This window comes from Berghia stephanieae, chromosome 7 (assembly GCF_034508935.2).
Source record: "Berghia stephanieae isolate SIO BIC M18660-M18661 chromosome 7, UCSD_Bste_1.3, whole genome shotgun sequence".
Lineage (NCBI taxonomy): Eukaryota > Metazoa > Mollusca > Gastropoda > Nudibranchia > Aeolidiidae > Berghia > Berghia stephanieae.
The window spans coordinates 6,082,706-6,104,033 of record NC_088366.1 but is presented as its reverse complement, the minus strand read 5'-3'; the positions used below and the strand labels follow the sequence as shown (position 1 = coordinate 6,104,033).

The 21,328-nt window shown below is 37.3% G+C and overlaps 1 protein-coding gene across 1 annotated transcript; it reads left to right on the top strand.

Moving 5' to 3' along the window:
- Positions 1 to 948: 948 nt before the first annotated feature.
- Positions 949 to 13,182, top strand: LOC144976413 (uncharacterized). Its single transcript, XM_078920698.1, has 5 exons — positions 949 to 1,039; positions 1,901 to 2,091; positions 6,752 to 6,888; positions 7,114 to 7,222; positions 12,949 to 13,182. Exons 2-5 carry the CDS (start codon positions 1,918 to 1,920, stop codon positions 13,138 to 13,140), a joined length of 612 nt encoding a protein of 203 aa, XP_078776824.1. The 5' UTR covers positions 949 to 1,039; positions 1,901 to 1,917; the 3' UTR covers positions 13,141 to 13,182.
- The last annotated feature ends 8,146 nt before the right edge of the window (positions 13,183 to 21,328 follow it).

The following is a 21,328-nucleotide window of genomic DNA, read 5'->3' as shown; positions in this document are numbered from 1 at the left end:
TATTAGTATAGTAGTATGTGTGTAGTATATGTAGTAATGTAGTAATATAGTAGAGTTAGTAGTAGTAGTAGTAATTAGTAGTAGTAGTAGTAGTAGTAGTAGTATAGTCGTATAGTAGTAGTAGTAGTATAGTAGTAATAGTAGTTATAGTAGTAGAGTAGTAAGTATAGTAGTAGTAGTAGTAGTATTATAGTAGTATGTTGTTGTGTTGTTGTTGTGGTACAGTATAGTAGTAGTAGTAGTAGTAGTAGTAGTAGTTGTTGTTGTTGTTGTTGTTGTTGTTGTTGTAGTAGTAGGAGGAGGAGGAGGAAGAGGAGGAGGAGGAGGAAGAGTGGTAGGAGGAGGTGGAGTAGTAGTAGTAGTAGCAGTAGTAGTAGTAGTGGCAGTGGTGGTGGTTGTAGTATAATAGTATTAGTAGTAGTAGTAGTAGTAGTAGTAGTAGTAGTAGTAGTAGTAATAGTAGTAGTAGTAGTATAGTAGAAGTAGTAGTAGTAGTAGTAGTAGTAGTTTAGTAGTGTAGTAGTAGTAGTAGTAGTAGTAGTAGTAGTAGTAGTAGTAGTAGTAGTAATAATAATAGTAGTAGTAGTAGTAGTAGTAATAATAATAATATAGTAGTAGTAGTAGTAGTAGTAGTAGTAGTAGAAGTAGTAGTAGTAGTAGTAGTAGTAGTAGTAGTAGTAGTAGTAGTAGTAGTAGTAGTAGTAGTAGTAGTAGTAGTAGTAGTGGTAGTAATGGTAGTAATAGTAGAGTCATTATTACACAGGTGATCACACATGAAATAGAATTACGAATTTACTTGTAATTTTATTTTTATTTTATAACAATTGTTTCAAAATGTATCAACCTCAAAACTTCAAATACCTTTTCAGCTTTTGTACTCAAGAATAATTGCTCTGTGTGAAAATAAACACCTGGAAAGGAAAACTACGGTAACACTAAAAATATGTGTTTTCAACTGAACATATTAATATATAATCAGTAAATCATGTACTGAAAACAATCTTTCTTTCATTATAACAGTTACGACACTGGCAGATCGGTAAGTATCTCGTTTTAACATTTTTTTTGTTTCTTGTCTCTTGTCGGTGGTGTTGTTGGCTTTGTTTTGCTTTGCTTTATTTTATTTGTGTTTGGTTGGATTTTTTACAGAAAAGTTTGTTCGTTGTTATTTTTTATGGGTTTTTTTTAGTTGTTTTTTTTTTATTTTTTTTTTTTGTTTGTTTTTTTTTGATAGCTTCAGTATTCATTATACTCTCATGGGTGGTGGGAGGGCTTGCGTGTCTCAAAATAAATTACTAGGAAATGGAGACACTAAAGTTTGAGGATAAAATGGCCAGCACAGAGGTGGAATTTCACTTGTAATACCAAACATTCATTGCTGACACTTTGATTGAATGGAACCCAATCAACCCCGGACTGCTTTGTACATATCACAAGTAAAGAGAGACCAAACTGTTTTGACAGAAGATGCTGGACTTGGGGACAACAATGACCTCTGCATAGAGAACTTCAGCAAAACGCTGGAAGAAACAGCCCACATAATTATTGGATTTAGGAAGAGCTAATAGTATTTCTTAGTTGAACACGTCAAGTTGCCTGAGATCAACTCAAGATACATTCTATCAAACGTTTTAGAGATATATCCCGGTTTCCGTAGCGTTAAACTGATAATAACAGCTGTTTCCTGCCCATCGGATCAGTTGTTATTCTGTCTCAAAGTACTTTACACAAGATGTATTTGACCAAGTTACTCCATCACTACTGAGTGGACAGAGAGGTCAGAAAATTAAATCTTCAACTCCACATTGGGGCCATAAAGCATTAGCTTAGTAAATTCTTTGAAATTCGCTCAATTGAAATTGTTTTTCTTTCTTTCTTCATTTCGCCCATTATAACACAGAGAAAATTCAACAGAGGATGTCGTCTTCAATCATTTTTGTTTGTACAATCTTGGTCGTTCTGGTTTCGGGTCTCGTGCAGACTGACGCAAAGGAACGGTGCTGTCTTCCTGAAAATAAAAAGATTCATTTTAGACTGGTTTATAACGACGAGGCAAGAGGAAGGCCCAAATCCATCACCGAGAAGACAGAGGTATTCTGATATCATCATCATCATCATCATCATCATCATCATCATCATCATCATCATCAGCAGCAGCAGCAGCAGCAGCAGCAGCAACAGCAGCAACAGCAGCCGTGGTATCATCATCTTCATCATCATCATCATAATCATCATTATCATCATCAGCAGCAGCAGCAACATCATCGTCATCTTCATCGCCACATCATCATCACAATAAAGTCACCACGCACGACCAACTCTATCATTAACACCACCAACACCACCAACACCACCACTACTATCATCATCATCTTGTATTGACTGGTAGAATTTTTTGGTGGTAGATTGTTTTAGTCTTTCAATTATGTGACATTCATGTTCAATATAATCTTCCTTTGTTCTCTTACACTCACGTTATATAATATTAGCTTCTTTATTTTCATTGCTGTTGCGTTATAGTTTTCGTCTTTCATTCATCAGTTTCAAGATCTTGTCATCCATCTAGTTTTGTTTTGGTTTGTGTTTTTTCACAGATGGAATAGTTTCTCTTGCAGATTCTGTGATACAGTTCGATACTTGATTCCAGTAAGCATCTATGTTTATATTTGAGGACAAGTTTCCACTTTTATTTTTCACACATACTTTGTAATCATTTTTATTTGATCGTTTATTCTCAATAGATCTAATCGCAGTTTTGGTTCCACTTTTTCTTCTTTATTTGTGTTAAGTTTTATTTTTAGCGTGGCCTTGACAGGTCGGTGGTCACTATTACAATCTGCGCTTGGAATAGTTGTTACGTTGCGTACGATATTTCTGAACCGATCGTGTACCAAAAGATTTTTATAAAAGCCACCTGGGCTTATCCATGTCCACTTCTTTCTATCGTGGTTTTTAAACCATGTATTGACAATAGTAAGGTTTTCCAATCTGCAACAGTCGACAAGTCTTTCCCCTCTGTCATTTTGGTACCTAGTCCGTGGGAGCCACATATATTCAACTCTCTCGTTACCAACCTTTGCATTGAAATCACCAACCGTTAAACGAATTTCATCCAATTTTCATTGTTTTAATGCCTGTTCCATTTCTTGATAGATTGTCTCAATTGTCTCTCAATGTCGGGGCGTATATTTGAATAATTTTAACGTTAAACGGGTTTCCTTTCAAATGTATTAAAATAACTCTTTCTGAGATTGCAACATGATCTAAATAGCACTTTGATGTTGATTTGTCCAAAAGAATTCCAACCCCTTTCTCATGAGGTTTTCCACCTGCATAATAAAATACAAAATCATCTTCATAAACTACTCCTTCTCCTTTCCACTTCATATCTGAGATTCCAAGGATGTTAATTTGGAACTTTTTCATTTCTTGAATAACGTGTTCAAAAGTTCCTAAATGGTTTAATGTACGTATATTCCACGTGGCCAATGTGATTGTTTCATTTCGCACCAGTTTGAAACGTTCAACGTGTCCGGGACAGCTGATGTCCTGGGAAAGTTTGTTAGTGACAATGGTTTTCCGTTGCCTTCTGTCATTGTTATTGGTAGAATTTACATTATTGCAGTTTAATTTGACTGAGTTATTTTTGATGTTTTCTTTGGCTTCTCTCTGTTTTTTTTTTTGTTGTTGTTTGTTTGTTGTTTTTTTTTTTGTTTGTTTTTTTTTTTTTGTTTCCTTACACCTTTATTTCCTCCTTTTGTTATTTTTCTGTATGCCTTGAACAATTCAAAAGATCTCAAAATGTTCACTATTTCTAAATTTGGTGTATTATCATTTGTGTGTCGTATTGTACGTAGGTGTTGGGGTGAATAGTTATAATAACAATTAGGTGTTGTCATTTTCGATGTTCATCGTCGACCGTTGTAATAAGATTAAAACAGCTCACCGTTTTTTCTCTCCTTAAAATCGTAAAACGTAAACATAAATGGTCTTAATAGATGTTCAACTTGGTGAGACTTTGGTGGCTTCCGTTGCCGGAACAAAATCTTAAAGATCGAAGGAAATGATAACCAACACAAACATGACCCAAACAGCAAGAAAGCCTTGTCAATGCAGAAAATAACAAACAAACCAGGGTTTCAACGGTGAAACCAAACGATGTAGCAAACCAACTTAGCAAAAATGGAAAACCAACATACAGAGAAAAGGGCAAACTTAAGGAAATGAAAAGGAAAATGGAGAAGATCGGCAGATGAAGTGAACAGGAAGTAGACCCTTTCTGCATCGAAGAATTAGCATCAGCTCTTGACCATTCAAAACCCGGTAAAGCGGTTGGTCTAGATGGCATCACTGCAGAAATGATTAAGAATTTCGGTCCCTCAACAAAAACATGGTTACTAGCTCTCTTATCAACAACTGTGTTGAATCTTGCACAATACTAAAGCTTTGGCGACAAGCAAGAGTGATAGCTTAAACCCGGTAAATAGCAGCAAGAGCTACTGACCAATATCCCTCCTCTGCATACTGTACATAGTATATGAGCGCAAGATACAAGCCAGGATTTCCCAAACCGCCCTGGAAGATCATGCTGTGAGCAACTCCTGAACTTGACACAATACATCGAAGATGGCTATGAGAACAAATTACAGGGTAAACTGCTCCTTTAGGTTGCAAGGGTAACTCGTGAGACAAAAGTAGTTGCAATAATAAAATCCTTAATGTCAAACCGTCGCTTTTTTGTAGAAATGGATGGGAAGAAAAGCAGATGGAGATCACAAAAGAATGGACTCCCTCAATGATCGGTAATTGCAACAATCCTTTTCAAAATGAATATCAACAACCAAACTGGTTTTGAGAACATCCGGATATTTCTATATGCTGAAGATCTGTTGCTTGTTTCTTGCATCCCGGGCCTCTGATTTAAAGACCATTGAGGAGACACTCTCTGGGTATTGTTTAAAGAACTCACAAAATGCCAACCTAGGAAAAATGTAAGTGTGTGCCTTCCATTTTAAAAAAAAACCTCTATGCCAACAGGTAACTGAACATCTACTGGAATGTGAACATATTGGAGAACAACACTTTCCCCGTGTACCTGGATGTCACCTAATACCACACATTGTCCTTCTCTCAGCACACAAAGAAAATAAAAGCAAAGGTAGCCACAAGAAACAACCTCCTAAGAAATCTGGCAAACACTAAATGAGGAGCAGATCCAAAAACAGTCAGGACAACCGCACTAGCCCTCTGCTATTCATCAGCCGAATACGCCTTACCAGTCTGGGCAAGCCATGCCAAAAAGATTGCCCCTGAGCTACATAACACCATTACTGATAACTTGAAACCGACTGCAGTTCCAGTCCTCGTGGAGGGAGTGGAGCAATCATGCAATTGGAGGCGTTGAAGATCCGAGAGAAGAACTGCCCTACGGAACTGAGCTCCCCAGGAATGAATGGGTAACACTGAACAGAGCACGGGTAAAAATTGGGAGAACAACTGGAAGCATGAAAAAGTGGGGGGCTCGCTGAGACTAGCTTGTGTACATAGCACATCCTTAGAGACTACCAGGATGGGCCCAGCTGCACCTAAGAGTCTGCTCTACAGATGCTGTGGAATGGGTTCAGTGTTGGAGCGACAAGCTATGATGATGATGATGATGATGATGATGATGATGAAGATGATGATGATGATGATGATGATGATGATGATGATGATGCTGATGATGTGCTACCTTACGTACTAATGCATTGATTATTTTCTTGACTCGGAGTAGCGTTGCCAAGTTTCAATCGAATCCATTGGTTAGTGTCTAAACTACAGGTCAAAGCTGGTGGGCTTGAGTTTTGAAACGAATTGAAGTATTATTTCCATTATAGAACTCTGCCTTATAGTAACAGCAGATTGTTCCAAATTCATTCATCAAATTTCTAAGGGTTAAAACGCAATAGGTCATAAAGATAAACACATGATATGCACATCAAATTAATTTTTAAAAATCACGCCCTTCCGCCACGACATCATAAGTTATCGTCGCATAGGCATTCCACGAAGGTATAGATAATTCATCAAACAAGATGTCTGATGTCAACAGGAATCATCCATGTTGTCCAAGTGAGCAAATCTGGGGTTAGTAATCTTGCCCACGGAAAAAAACGAAAGTGTCTGAAATGGTGCAATGCCTTAGCGACTCGGCCACTTTGCCTCCATCAAATTAAAGGAACATTTTATAAAATTTCAGTCAAAGGAAGATTAATTAATTTCAAATGGCTAGTTTTAACAAGAATTGTTGACAGCCGATAACTTTTGTTCAAAATAACATCTTTTTGTAATCTGAACCTTGCCAATTCTTTTGTTGAAGTCAAGTCAGACTTGATCAAGAGTATTCTCCCTAATATGGTTTTTTTTAAATTTCTAGACACATTGGAAGAGGTGGTAAATACACAATCTCCTGTCTATGCACCAAATAATAATCAATTTATAACAGTTGAGTTTTAAATGATTATATTGAATACCCTTGAACAATACCGTGCTCGTATGAGCGAGGCCATTATAAGGAAGAAAAAAGCAATTAATCACACAGACATAACTTAAACCCCACAATTTTCTTCATATAATGAGCCATTTATGATCTTCAGTTTAAAAGGACGGTCGTTGAAAAGGCACTTGCTGTATAAATCCATTTTGTCAATGTACAACCGTAATATTTCAATTCAAATACTACAACGTCATTATTAATTTTGCCACCACCCAGACTGTGTGGATGACTATAGATTTCAGCAGTTCACGGGCATACTATCGTGGAGAAAGTAACAGAGATGGAATAGTAGCCCAATTATTTGACGGTCCCAATAGCGTCGTGTATACGTGGAAGGCAAATGGAGATTGCACGTAAGCATTGTGGTATTTGTTGCTTTTAACATTGGTTTTATTAGTGATTGGGGTTGTGGTTGAAAATTGATGATGATGATGATGATGATGATGATGATGATGATGATGATGATGATGATGATGATGATGATGATAGCGAAAATCTATTGCGATGATCACTCACGACAGCAATACTACGGACAAGAGAACAATGCTAATAATTTCATTTTGAAACTTTTATCTCAGGCAATCTAGTGCAGCATTTCCGTTTGTCCGGTGTATACCTAGTACTGCTACCTATCAAAGCACAACCTATGAGTCTGGCCTTCCTGTGGATACGTGGATAGACAAAACAGTAAGTCAATTTTAATGTTAGAAGAGTGAAGAGAATACGGGGGGAAATAAATGGTTGGGGCGGCGGGGAGGGAATTGCAGAGAGATGTAAGAACCAGGTAAATTTATAGTGTGGTTGAGAGAGAGAGAGAGAGAGAGAGAGAGAGAGAGAGAGAGAGAGGGGGGGAGACAGAGAGAGGAGAGAGATCGACAGTGTTTAAGCCCGAGCAGTTGATATACTTTCGAAGAATTATACATGAAGTTAACTCACTTTATGTAGGCCTTTATTTCGCCATCATTATCGCTTGTCCCTCCAACACCAAGTCCACTCCACAGCATCTGTTGAGCAGACTCTTAGGTCATGGTCAGTGCAGCTCTTAGCATTTTCTAAGGATGTGCTCCATCGTCTGCTCTGAGCATCCACATGTACACAAGCTAGTCTCAGTTAGACCCCACTTTTTCATGCTTCCAGCTGTACTCCCAATTTTTGCCCATGCTCTGTTCAATGTTACCCATTCATTCCTGGGGCCCAGTTCCGTAGGGCATTTCTTCTCTCGGATCTTCAACAGCTTCATTTGCATGATTGTCCCACTCTCTCCATGTGGAAAGCCTGTATACAGCTGCATGGTGAGGGTTGATGCTTTCTTCCGTCATGAAGCTCATTCTCGACTTCAGTCTACTTCGCCATTTAAGGTCAACATAAAACAAACCTGCTCTGATGATGGGTTTTCCAACAGACTTGACTCCAGCCCTCCATCATTTTCATCATCGCCGCCTTGATCTTGTGTGACCGTTCCACAAACGGTGCGCACAAATTGACGTGTTTTTCTTCCCACATTTTGATGGATTTTCATGATAATTGGTTCGAACACTAGAATTGTTAGTGACGTTAAGCCAATTTCTTTTCTTGCATTTGCGACAATACCATATTTTGGGATTTTTCCTCTTTACGGTTGATAAAAAACAAAGGGTCTGGTATTAGTGAACATCTGGGCCCGTTTTCATGAACGAGGACTAGATTTAGCAATTTACTAGTCTAGTAAATGACTAGCTAGTCTTAAGCTCAAGCGGAGCAAGTGTCTAAAAAATCGGATTTCATGAACGCTTTCTAGACTCGGACTAGCTTGAAGTGGGCGTTGTAAGGATGGTGACTAATTCGGCTATTTTGTGCGGGTAACATCACCTCTTTACTACACGAAGGCAGGCAAGATACACTCGTTTTCATACTTACAACGCAAAAGATTTCCAAAGAGGAAATTAGCAACATGTAATATTGACTATCGACTGTTAAAGACTGCAATGATCTCCATCGTCGACTGTTAATTCTATATTTAGGCCAATGACAGTTTCATTGAGACGACGAACACGAGATTGAAACTCAAAGAAATTGAACCAAAAAACAAAAAAACAAAACAACAGCAACAAATAATTACACAACAAAGAAAGTGTGTTCTGAATAATCACACGTTTTTCAGTCAATTGCAATGTCAACAGAATAACTTTTGTCTCCAATATACTTTCTAATCATTTTTTTTGGTTGTTCTTTGACGCAAACCCTTTGAGTTCGTAGCCTTTCGAATCTCAACTCATGAGCCGATAGATTCAGTGTTATTTTTTAGTTTTTACTCACAAAAATAAGTACTTTCGACGATCTGCACTTATCTTATCTTTTTTAAGCCAGTGTCAATCGCAACAGGACACTTTTTGCCTCTGTCATTCGTAACCGACGTATTTTCTTCCCGAATCTTGTTGTCTCCTACTAACTAGACTGAAGCATGAAGTCTTGCCTCGGCAAATGACTAAAACTTGGTCAAACTTAGTCAGAATGTGCCGCGATTTTAGTCTGGGACTTGATTAGTCAGCTCACATGAAATCCGATTTTTTCAAGTCATTGACTAAAGTCAGAGATATTCAGAGACTAAGCGCTAGTCCGCGTTCATGAAAACGGCTGTCACAAAACGCTTGTTGCCCGTGCTAGGTGAGCAATGATGCTTGTTTCCTGTTATGTTACCTTTGCGTGTCCGGTTATTTCGCCTTAAGTATTCAGTGTTGCTTTTTTTTTTGTTTTTGTTTTCTTTTGTTGGAAAAACATCGTTGATGAATATTAAATAGTCACCTTAATGACATTAGGATAGAGTGGCGCCGTTATGGGAGATAGAGAGATAGCGTGGCAGGGAGACTAGTCCCGTGACTATTGAGTAAAAAAGTTTTCTTTAGTCCCGTAACTATTGATTAAGAAAGTTTTCTTAAAAGTTCCGGAAACCGGGTAGTTCGTTATCGGACTTTGGTGGAAACCTGACACTTTTGAGAATTGACTAAATAATAGAATGTCTTGACTGATCCTGAGTTACGTTAATTTATTGTCTATGACTATGGGTTGGGTAGACGAAGTTTTATTATATAGAAGAGAGTTTTTACCAATTTTAGTCAGTCCATCACGATAGCCTGAACAGAGCAGAGACATGCTAGGTCCTCTCTGAGACTCACACAAGTCATTCCATTTTGTAGAAATTCACTTGGCTTGGAAATTAATATTAACTTTGTATATTAACCGCCAGTGAAATTTCATTATTTGACGGCTCTATTAATGGTGTGTTTCCATTAATTAATTGTGATTTTAATGATGGTTTATTCTATAAGTTTTATGAGATTTATGATGTAAGATCATCAGCAGTGAATTTCCATGTGTACTATTATTGTGTATTTCTTCAGAATACAAATATTAAGATATTTTAATATCGTGCTTGTAGTTTAAGGATAACAGATGTAAAGATTGATTAAAGAATAAAAAGTTATCAACACCTATTTAATCTCTGTCGTTAATAAATATTGAAATATTAATTTTGAGATAATTAAGAGTAATCGTCAATCTCTCTATATTGAAATGATGTGCTAAGATAAGTCTCGCTTATGAATAAGTATGGCACAGGATTAAGTGTGAATATAGGATTATTTTATTAACCATGTATCTCTTTCTATACAGAATAGAGTCGGTTAGCCCCGGCTATAAACCAGACGTGATACCAGTAACATTTGTTTATTATCTTGAAAAACATTTTGGTTCCCTATTTATCGGGAAAACAATTTAATAAAAAAACATTTCCAACCTGGACTTAAAATAAAGTGTAATTAACAATTGAAAGAACTTGTGACAGAAAAGTGAACTGTGAACATGTTTGGACTCCTATAGATAATATAATAATACCAAAAGACCTCGATAATGTGGTCAAGAGTATCATCTTCACCTTCATCATCATTCACCATTCATTGCATGTCTGCGTATTAAGTAAGGTAAGGGGCCCCAACCTGTAGATTATTATTTGCATCATCACCATCATGCATCATCATCATTTTTGATATTTTCTTATTATGTTGTCACACTTATAATTTGAATATTACTCTTTCTTTCCTTTTATTTTTCTTTAGATTTGTAATAAACAGTTATAAAATTATAATTCAATTGTCTTGCGATGTGCATTTAGTTTTATGTGTCGTGTGGAACCACCTTTAATGTCTCAAACCTGGGGTAAATAGCCACCGTACTCTGGCTTTGGGACGTCACGTAGGTCAGTACCTTTGCCTGCACCTACATTGTGACAACGGCCCCTGGACGTGTTACAGTAACAATATTTAACACACTGAATTATGTTGTGATTTCGATCACTGAACGTGCCTGCAGGCTTGGCCAGGGGTTTACTTCTCATGGGATTCGTGAACACTACACACTAACATTGCCACACTGAGTTCAAAATGACACAGTAAATTGTACACTTTCTAAACACTTGACATTGACATTGTTACATTTTTAAAAACTTATAATATACTTATTTATTTATTTATTTATTCTATTCTTTTTTAAGGTCAATATCTCTATGCCTATGTTTATTTACATTGTTATATTTTTAAAAACTTATATAAGGTCAATATCTCTAGATATGCCTATGTTTATTGTCGTATGTATACGATGGAGATAAACCTAAAATGGCAAAGTGACGACAAACATTGGGTGTCTCTCAATCCTGAGGTTTAAAAAATCGAGAAAAAAAACATTGTTACTATTATTAATGGAAAGCCAAAGGCGTATCTTTCTGCTGTGGTTTCTACATTTATAAAAATTGATAACATGACAATATTAATTTACCATGCAAATTTGTCACAGAGAGGAGTATAGCACTGGAAGCTTACAAGTAATTCTCTAGAGACGAAGCGAGGAATTATTTTTCGTGGCGTGTAGCGAATAGAAACACATACTATCCACAGATGGCACACAACCAGGAACTCAGAGGGGAGAGGTCAATTATGTTATCTAAATTGTGCATTTCTTGCATTTGAAAACTGCGGTTCTTTTGAGAGGTTATACTGTACACAACTTACATGGAACATGTTTTGTGTGAAAGAAGTTCATATTCAGTGATATATTTCACATTATTTTACCCTTCTCTTTGGAAAACCCTATCATTTCTTGGGAAATACTTAATCGTGGAACAATACTTTGAAAGCGTTGAAAAAAATTGTAATTAACGATTGCAGAAAATCGTCGCATATTATTTTGGTAGTAGTAGTAGCGTATGGCCACACCTCCAAATTTATTTCGTCAACCCAGCTTCTAAAGTCTTCCTCCGCCCTAAGGATGGTTTCGTAGCCACCTTCAATTTTAGTAACTGGACAGTGGAGGACGATCTTATCGCTGGTCTCTGGGGCTGCCTGACATTTCCGGCAGGTATCACTGTTTCCACGTTTCCATCTGCACAAATTTGATGCAGTTCTGCCATGTCCAGTTAAGAGGCGATTTGAGGAAACCCAGTATTTCCTGGCATTATGGAATGCAGGCACTCTTTTTGTTGGATCTTTTATGATATTTCCTCCTCTTGGTGTTTCCCTGTTCCACATTTCTCTCCAGTTTTCCTCCACATTGAAGCAGACGTTCTCAGTATCTGTGCTGAGGCTCCCCAGGTAGTACTTGCGAGTTTTCTCACCAGGCTGTTTCTTTTTGCGATTTTATTTGCGGTTCCCTCAATGTGTTTGCGATCATTTAGTTGTCTGTCCAATGTAATGCCAATGTATTTAGGATTGAGGTATAGGGGTAGTATTGAGTTACGGGCTGTGATCTTCAGATCCTGAGAAGGATCATCACGTTGCCGTCGTACAGGAGCTTGTGCGCTGCATGACCCTGAATGTTATACCAGCCTAGATCCAATCCTGCTGGAAAAAGCTGAAGATGAGTAGCCAGACCAAGAATGATCCAAACCGGTGTCCAGACAAGGTTCTTCCTTCTCCTGGACCCACACCTACAACTCAATTTTATTTGTGTGAAAGAATGTGTAAAAGACAGCTGATTGGTATTTAAAAATAATCTTTTGGTGCTCATGAATGAATACAAATCCAACGTTTTTAGTTTAGGGCCAAATTGTCATTCAAGCAGAAAGAGAAAGATACAAATTATGGCGAATTGAAGTACTATAATATCATACCATTTGGCTACAAAATATCTAATAATCTTACATGCAGGGGTAGAATAAACTTATTATTTCATTTCTTTGTATTTATTAAACTCGTTATATTTTTATCGTGCAATTATTGTTTTGTTGTCCTTTTTTTGGTTGAGGTTAATTGAGAAGAAAATTATAATTTTAAGCATTGTGTTCGTCACGCGATAACACTGTTATGTGACGATTTTTCATATGATTGTATGTAAACTGGAATTATTTATCGCTTACCATAAATGATATTATTCTCTTTCCTTCCCAGCATCCCAAAACCGTTGTTTACATGGCTCATCCAAAAAATTGCCAGCGAGTTCGGATTTATAAAATTCCACGAGTTATTGCCGAAGATTACACTTCTTTCTACGATGAAAAGATTTTGGATGACGGCGACGATTTATTGTCAGACTTAGATCAAGACACCAGCAACTGTAGGTCTGAAATGGATTTTCAATAGCAGATTGTCGATTTTTGTGAGAAATAAAAATTGATCTTGGAATTTATGCTTCTTCTTTTCTTTTCTACTCGTAGCATAAAAACCAAATATTGTTTGTTTGTTTTTGTTTTCTTTGTTGTTGTTGCTGTTGTTACTGTTTTGTTGGTGGTGGGTTGTTTTGGGTTTGTTTTTTGTGGGGTTTTTTTTTGTTTTGTTTGGTTTTGTTTTGTTTTGTTTTGTTTTGTTTTGTTTTGTTTTTTTTTTTGGGGGGGGGGGGGGGTTGTATGTTTTCTTCTGGGCTTTTTTCCGTTTTTTTTTAATTCGTTCTTTTTTTCAAATGATACTGAATTAAGTCTTTTAAAAGACCACTTAACATTAGTATTAATTATAGATATCGATGTTTTGTCTCGACATGCACTTATTTGCGCGTCTGATAACCTAATTTTTTTGGGCTCATTTTTGTAATGGAAATCTCTAAAAATGACACAAAATATTGTTCATTACAACAATGTTAAACTTGGTCCAAAATGGAGATCGGATTCAGACCTGCATGTATGCACATGTAGATTTGTTTCAATGATGCATTGGATAGTAATTAAAAGATGTGCATGGAACCGTGTTTTGTGTTGCTGTTGTCTTGTGGTATGACACTCGCTTTCGGATCGGAAGATTCTGGGTTCGAGCCTCGCTCGTCGCAGAGTTGAGTCACCGTACTCATGTTCAAAATGAACACCTGTCCGTTAACAGCATTGTCTCTGTCCGGAAAATATTGCAATATCGCCTAACAGGCGTCGTGTAACGTTTACTGTTAGTTAGTGACCCTTTGTAAAGTGCTTTAAGCACTTTTAGTAGATATTGCGCTATATTTTTTAAAGCTGGTTTTTATTTTTCTATTGCATTTTTCGGCTTAATAATACACATCACCTCCATAATATGAATACAAAAGAAGAATGCACTAACTTTTTGAGATGGACACCAGTGGGGAGTGAAAGCAGGATTATGTGAGGTGGATAGCAGTAGGAAGTTAACCCGAAGTGTGCTAGGTGGACATTAGTGGGGAGTTACTCTTGGGCGAGGGAACATGTACACTAGAAAGGACTGTGAGAGGTCGAAATCGGTGTAGTGTGAACCTTGGACTGAGATATAGACACCAGATTAGAGTATACCTAGGACTTTGGGATATGGACACAAGTGACGGGTGGGTCTGGGACTCTGGGACATATGTGACCCTTCGTCTCAAAACGGTATTAAGTCGGGTTGGTTAAGATGTTGAAAATTGACTTTATAGCCAGAAATATCAGACTTGTGTTGAGTTTATATGATTTATTGAGGAGAATGACAACCATATTTTAAGTAGCTAATGCCAACAATTTATAATTTTGACCAGTTTAACATTTACTTCGGTTTTAAAGCATCTGGCTCGTTCCGACATAATACCGTTTTGAGACGATGGGTCACATATACGTAAACCTCAGACTGTGGGAGGTCGAAACCATTGTAGTGTGAACCTTGGACTGTGAGATATAGACACCAGATTAAAGTATAATACCTAGGACTTCGGGATATGGACACCAGTGAGGGTTGGATCTAGGGTTCTGGGACATATACATGAGTAAGGAGTAAACCTTAGACTGTGGGAGGTCAAAACCATTGTAGTGTGAACCTTGGACTGTGAGATATAGACACCAGATTAAAGTATAATACCTAGGACTTCGGGATATGGACACAAGTGAGGGTTGGATCTAGGGTTCTGGGACATATACATGAGTAAGGAGTAAACCTTAGACTGTGGGAGGTCGGAACCATTGTAGTGTGAACCTTGGACTGTGAGATATAGACACCAGCTTAGAGTATACCTAGGACTTCGGGATATGGACACAAGTGATATATTGCCCAAAAGGAGTCTAAAAACTGTCACATTGGATCCGGTTTTTTTTAATGTCAAAGGAATCTACTGATCGAAAGATCTGGTTCTGATTTATACGATCTGATTCTGCTCCTCCGCCAGATATATCTTGACACAAGAGATTAAACTGCTTGCAGACGACTACGTAGTAAGAGGTTGCATAGCCAATAGCATTGGATTTTGATAAAATATGGTAGTCTTCCACAAATAGTCTGATTGCCCTTTTGGGTTATGAAATTGACAATGTAGTCTTTTCACCTGAGATAGAATCTGATGATAGTGATTTCAATTCCAAAAGCTGAGAATGACTTCTCTGAATCTTTAAATATCGTCCATCTCAGTCACCAACTGCTTATGCAATCTAATGGACAAGATGGTCAACAAGCGTCTGCCTTTTAAGTTCTATTTGGAACACAGAGACTGTCAGACTTCAAGTACGGCTTTAGGAAAGACTCATGAAACATTGATACCCTTGTTCTACTGAGCACTTTAATTCGTGATATCTTTGTGTACAAATGATGGCAATGGTCATTGAACTCAAAATGAATTTCAACACAATTGGAAATTTGAAATCTTCAAGGACCTTCACAAGTTTGGTTAGCAAAGAAGCCTTCCTATTTTTGTCTGAGCATTTGTGAACAACTTACCCTTTCCAGGTCAAAGAATGACTCATTCTTTTTAAATCATTCAATCAAAAAGTTCCTTAGTGGACCGTCTACTGTCTTCCGATTTTATTTTAATACAATTGACTCAATCATGAATGATACATAGATTCTCATGTCTTGATAACTTTTTTATGAGCTATTGAAGCAAACTAAGCGTGGACAACATTTAGGGGCAAATAGAACACTAATGAAACAATTTATCAGAAAGGGCAATCATTCTCTTTTTCTTCATCAAACGGACCGAATATCAATATCATTGACTTATCAAAGCATCAATAAGGAGATCAGCTGTTGATCATTGAAATGGTTTAGGTTTGAGTCCCTGATCCAGTCAGTAAATCTGCTGAAGATTTATAATGATTTGCTGGGATATGAATTACTGCAGAAGTTCTAGATTAGAATCTTAATATAAAAGGTATGAATACACAAAGATTTTATTAGGCATTGATGTTTTGTACACATCTAAACTATGGTATTGTTAACTTTCTACGGGTTGAGATGAACATCGAGAAGTGAGCAACGGGTGCTACATAATGATCTAAAGCATCGTTTACAGCCGATAAATAAGCAAACAAACAAACAGTTTTATGTTAAACAGTATGACACTTATTTGGCAAAGATACTGTTGTAACTCTGTACAAACGAACAATTGTATGTCTAACAGTTTGACACTTATTTGGTAAAGAGTAAACTGTAACTCTTATTTACGATACATACATTTGAAGGGAAAAGTAAAAACTGGTTGTAAGACTATCTTAAGGCAAGTAACGATAGTCTTATTTACACAAATGTGTAACCGTTTAGTTAAAATATTTCTTCAAATTTGAATAACTTTTTATGCTTTTAATGCGATTAGAATCTCGATTTGACACAAGGTGCACAGTATTTCAATTTCAGCGCAGAACATATCTATCAACGCAAAACTATCGTAACTCTACTTAGGATAGTTTTGCACCTTCCCTCGACCAACTGTACATGAAGGCTAATTAATCAGATGTGACATGTCTATCAGGGAAGAAAGATAAGATGTCGAGCCAAAAAATTATTTAAAAATAGAAGACGTAGAGTGAAGAAAAGGTTTATCGACGGTCGCACTAAACAAATTAAGCATATTGAATTACACAAGATAAAATAAAAAATGTTACACAATCCTTGATAAATCAGTATTAGTAGTCCTTCAGAGACTTTGAGCCCATAGAGCCGGTTAAACGGAAAATAGCTATTGCTTGCTACCTTTTGGATAGGACTCTAGTCAATTGCAAAGTACTTTCCGCCAGATGTAACAGACCCAGCTACCCAATCACTGCCGGGTTGACAGTGGGGTGGGGGGGGGGGAGTCAGAAAAGATCTCACTGCACCCGAAATCGATCACGGCCCCTTTGAGTGTGAAGCGAGTACTCTACCAACTGAGATATCGGGAGTCCCTTGATAAATCAGTGATGGTGAACAAATGCAATAATTGGGCACTACTTGGGACAGAAGAACAAGTATTAAACAGATTTCACAGAAAACAACTTAAAATTGAGACCTGATTACTTGGTACCCCACAAAAATAAACAACAAAACAATGTACGAAAAGTGTAATGAAAAAATCCTATTTATGTAAATCCCGGAGGTCAGATGGTGAATTTTTATGTATTTATCTATTATTTACATATGTTTTTGGACTTACTCAGAAGAGATGAAAACATACCATCTAATAAAGCCATGTTTATAAAAATAATAAAATTAAAAAAATTAAAATTCCCTTTATTCATCCCAAAGGGGAAATTTGTCTCTTGGGTCCATACCAAGGGGAGACTGGAATAACCCAGGCGTCAGCCGCAATGCAGTGCTGCAAATTGAGCTAGGGCGAGGTGACTTGCTCAAGTCCACACAGCGCAGCAGCGGGTGATCGAACTCGGTACCTTTCGGTTACGAAGCAAAGACCGTACCGTTGCGCCACAATCCCAAACCATGTTACCGTGGAAAATCCTTGGGCAAGGTGCTTTTCACAAATTACCCCACTCGACTCAAATGGGAATGAGGAACTGGTTATAGGCAGTGACGGATGTTCTAAGAGTGTTGTTGTTCAAAAAAGACACCTCAAAGGCGACGGGTACTGTATGAAATGGAAATATGGTTCCGTTTGGCCTGCTGCGGGTATAAATGAAACACTGTGAAGCGCATTGAGCGTGGTAAATCTATGGAAATACGCTATAAAATGTTCATTCAATTCATTATTTTTAATCACAGAAAATAATATTATTCCGCAGGGGCGTGGCTATATTGGTTGATTTGGTGCCTGGCACCGCTCCATCTTTTAAAAATGGATTACAGCATTTTCTTAAAATAAAACTGAAAAATAGTATATACCGTCTCTTATTTATTTGTGTAAATCTTTTCTTCAATTTTTTTCTTTCTTTTGCATTTACAAATATAGCATGTTTTAAGTAATTTTCTTCTAATTCTGGCACCACCTTATACTGTGACCATGCCACGCCACTGTTATTCCGTATGGAAGGGAAACATTTCTAAAAGCAAAGTCGAATCCTGTTTCTTGCACCCAGCTTGCACGCTATCAAACCGATCTTGATTGATTCGTAGACAACACCAAGAACGTTGGGCGAGTTGGTCGCTTGAAAATCAAAGCTTGTGATGTGGCCAGTCGATAGTATGCGCTTGGCTAAGAAGCTCACAACATTGCCGTTCGGAAGTATAACGGACCAACTCACAAAACTATCATGTGTAACCTTGAACGTTTTTAGTCTGGTTAATACAGTTTAGTGAGAATTACTCATAAACGCGGATGGCAGTAAACAATAACTAAGACCCGAGTGACGTCAACTTCATTCTATCTATAGCGCAGCCCACCGTATGGGCAGACACTTAACGTTGAGCCTCACTCATTCAAATCAACAGTGGCGTGGCATGCTTACACTATAAGGTGGTGCCAGAATCAGAAGAAAATGGCTAAAACATGCTATATTGTTAAATACAAAAGAATGAAAAAAAATTAAAGAAAAGACTCAAATAAGTAAGAGGCAGTATATACCCTTTCTTACTTTTTGGGGTTTTTTAAATTTTTTACATGCTGTTAGTCATTTTTAAAAGATGGATGTGGTGCCAGTCACCAAATCAACCAATATAGCCACGCCCCTGCAAATCAATAAACTTTTTGACGAGGAATTTAGTGATACATCTTTCTAAATTTATTGTATATTTTATTAGGCTTTCTTTGAAAAGTTAATGTTTGTGAAAAGATAGTACGTAGTTGACATCACTCTGGTCTATGTTATTGTTTTTTGCCATCCACGTTTATGAGTAATTCTCACTAAACGGTATTAACCAGACTATAAAAGTTCATGGTTACACAGAGTTTTGTGTGTTGGTCCGTTATACCCCCGGATGGCAATGTTGTGAGATTCTTAGCCAAGCGCATACTATCTATAGGAACTTGTTCAGCCATCAAACCCCCACTTTGTATTGTTTCCCATACAAAACTACACATTATCACACGAGCACGCAAACACAAACACAGACACACACACACACACACACACATATATATATATAGTTCGAAGATGACGTCACACAGGTCTTTGTTATTGTTTTTTTTTGCCATCCGCGTTTAAGAGTAATGCTCACTGAAGTGTATTAACTCGATTATAAACGTTCATGGACACAGTTTTGCGTGTTGGTCCGTTATACTTCCGGATGGCAATGTTATGAGCTTCTGAGCCAAGCGCATACTATATATATATATATATATATATATATATATATATATATATATATATATATATGTATGTATATATATATATATATATTATAATTATAATTGGAATTCCCGTGTTAACCGGAAAGTCAATGAAGGGTGACATGTTCATACAATTAAGTTCTAGTGTTTTGACCCAAATCTCTCGTGATGACTTATAACAAAGAGCGTGTAGGTAACGATTGTAACTACGTTACCCTACACACTCTTTGCTTAGAAGTACTGAAGTCGATAAGAAGATAAGCCACTCACATTAAAAATGCTGAATCGGTTTTTCCAACCATAATGTCAGCTTTTGAGAGTGTGTTGTGTAATTTATGAGTCTGCATATGAGTGACCCATCGTCTCAAAACAGTATGAAGCCGAAGTGTATCAGATTCTGAAAATTGACTTTCTAAATTATAGAAATTATATTTGAATGCATCCTCTCCATTAAGACGATAACGTTAAATATTGCTACACAAACCTATTTAGTTCTAAAATTGATTTTCTAAATTATAGAAATTATATTTTAATTCATCGTCTCCATAAAGACGAGAATGTCAAATGTTGCTCCACAAACCTATTTAGTTCTAAACTGTTGCTTCTCTCTAACCATTTTCTTTTTAAATACGCTTCAACAGTCGTAACGCCACTTCCCTCGTAATGACGCATGGTAACTTAGTAACTGGCTCTAAACTATCGGAACAATGGCTGACGTCTTATGAAATATTTCTCCGACGAGCATAAAAGCGTATCCAGAGGGGAAAAAAAAACAACAACAAAAAAACATTATAAATCTGTTCATGTTTTGACTTTTACACATTCTGATCACAAGACATATGAAAAGTTCTAGCCAGCATGAAGAATAAAAAGTATCAATTTTCTTTGTTTAGAACCACGATGGCCGCCGTTGCTCGGCGACGTGACATCAGACTATTGAATCCAACTGCCGTACCCTGGAAAGACCGGTATATTTTTTTAAATTGGCCGGAAAACTGGGTCCTCAAATATCGATCAATTTAACAGGACCTTCACCTTGGCTAAAACTCTCCACCAGAGGAATCACCGAGTTCCAAGTTTGAGAGAGTTTGCCGAGATGAGGGTTAATTAAATCCATTGATATTTGAAGGACGAGTTTTCTGGCCATATTTTTGAATTCGTGTTTTTCTCTGGCAAGGCGATTCGCGAGTAAAGTTAGGTTCAATTTTCCGAAATCTAGTTCATTGCCATATAACACCGAATGAAGGTGACGAGTCACAATGTATAACATTAAACAATCGGGAACAATAGTGTGATGTCAAAATACTGGTTCCAATCTGATTGGAAGTGTAAAGCCAGTCTTTCGAAGAACAAGAATACATACATTATGCCACTGATCTTCTGGTTTCAGAGTGATGGCATCTTATTTTCTAGCCTAAATGCTGGTCGTCAATGAAGATCATCATTCTTCACCTGGAGAGAAATGTGGAACAGAGAAACACCAAAAGCAGGAAATGTCATAAAAGACCCCATCAAAACAATGCCTACATTCCAAAATGCCGGGAAATAATGTGCTTCCTCAGATCGCATCGAGAGAACTGCATCAAATAATATGTGCGGATGGAAACTTGGCAACAGTGATACGAGCCAGAAGTTTCATGCAGCTCCAGAGACCAGCGATCACATCGTCCTCCAATGTCCAATAACCAGGCTTAGAAGTGGCTATGAAACAATTATGGAGGCTAAGGAAAACTTCCGAAGCTGGGTTGACAAAATGAATTTACAGATGGAGCCATACGCTACTTCCACTACTATCCTTCCTCGAACTCCCCAATGTATCCACTTGCTGGAGGAAAAGTCTGGCACCTTATCCCCTAGTTTCAAGGAGTCGATGTCCTCACCCCCTCGAGGGATTGAAGT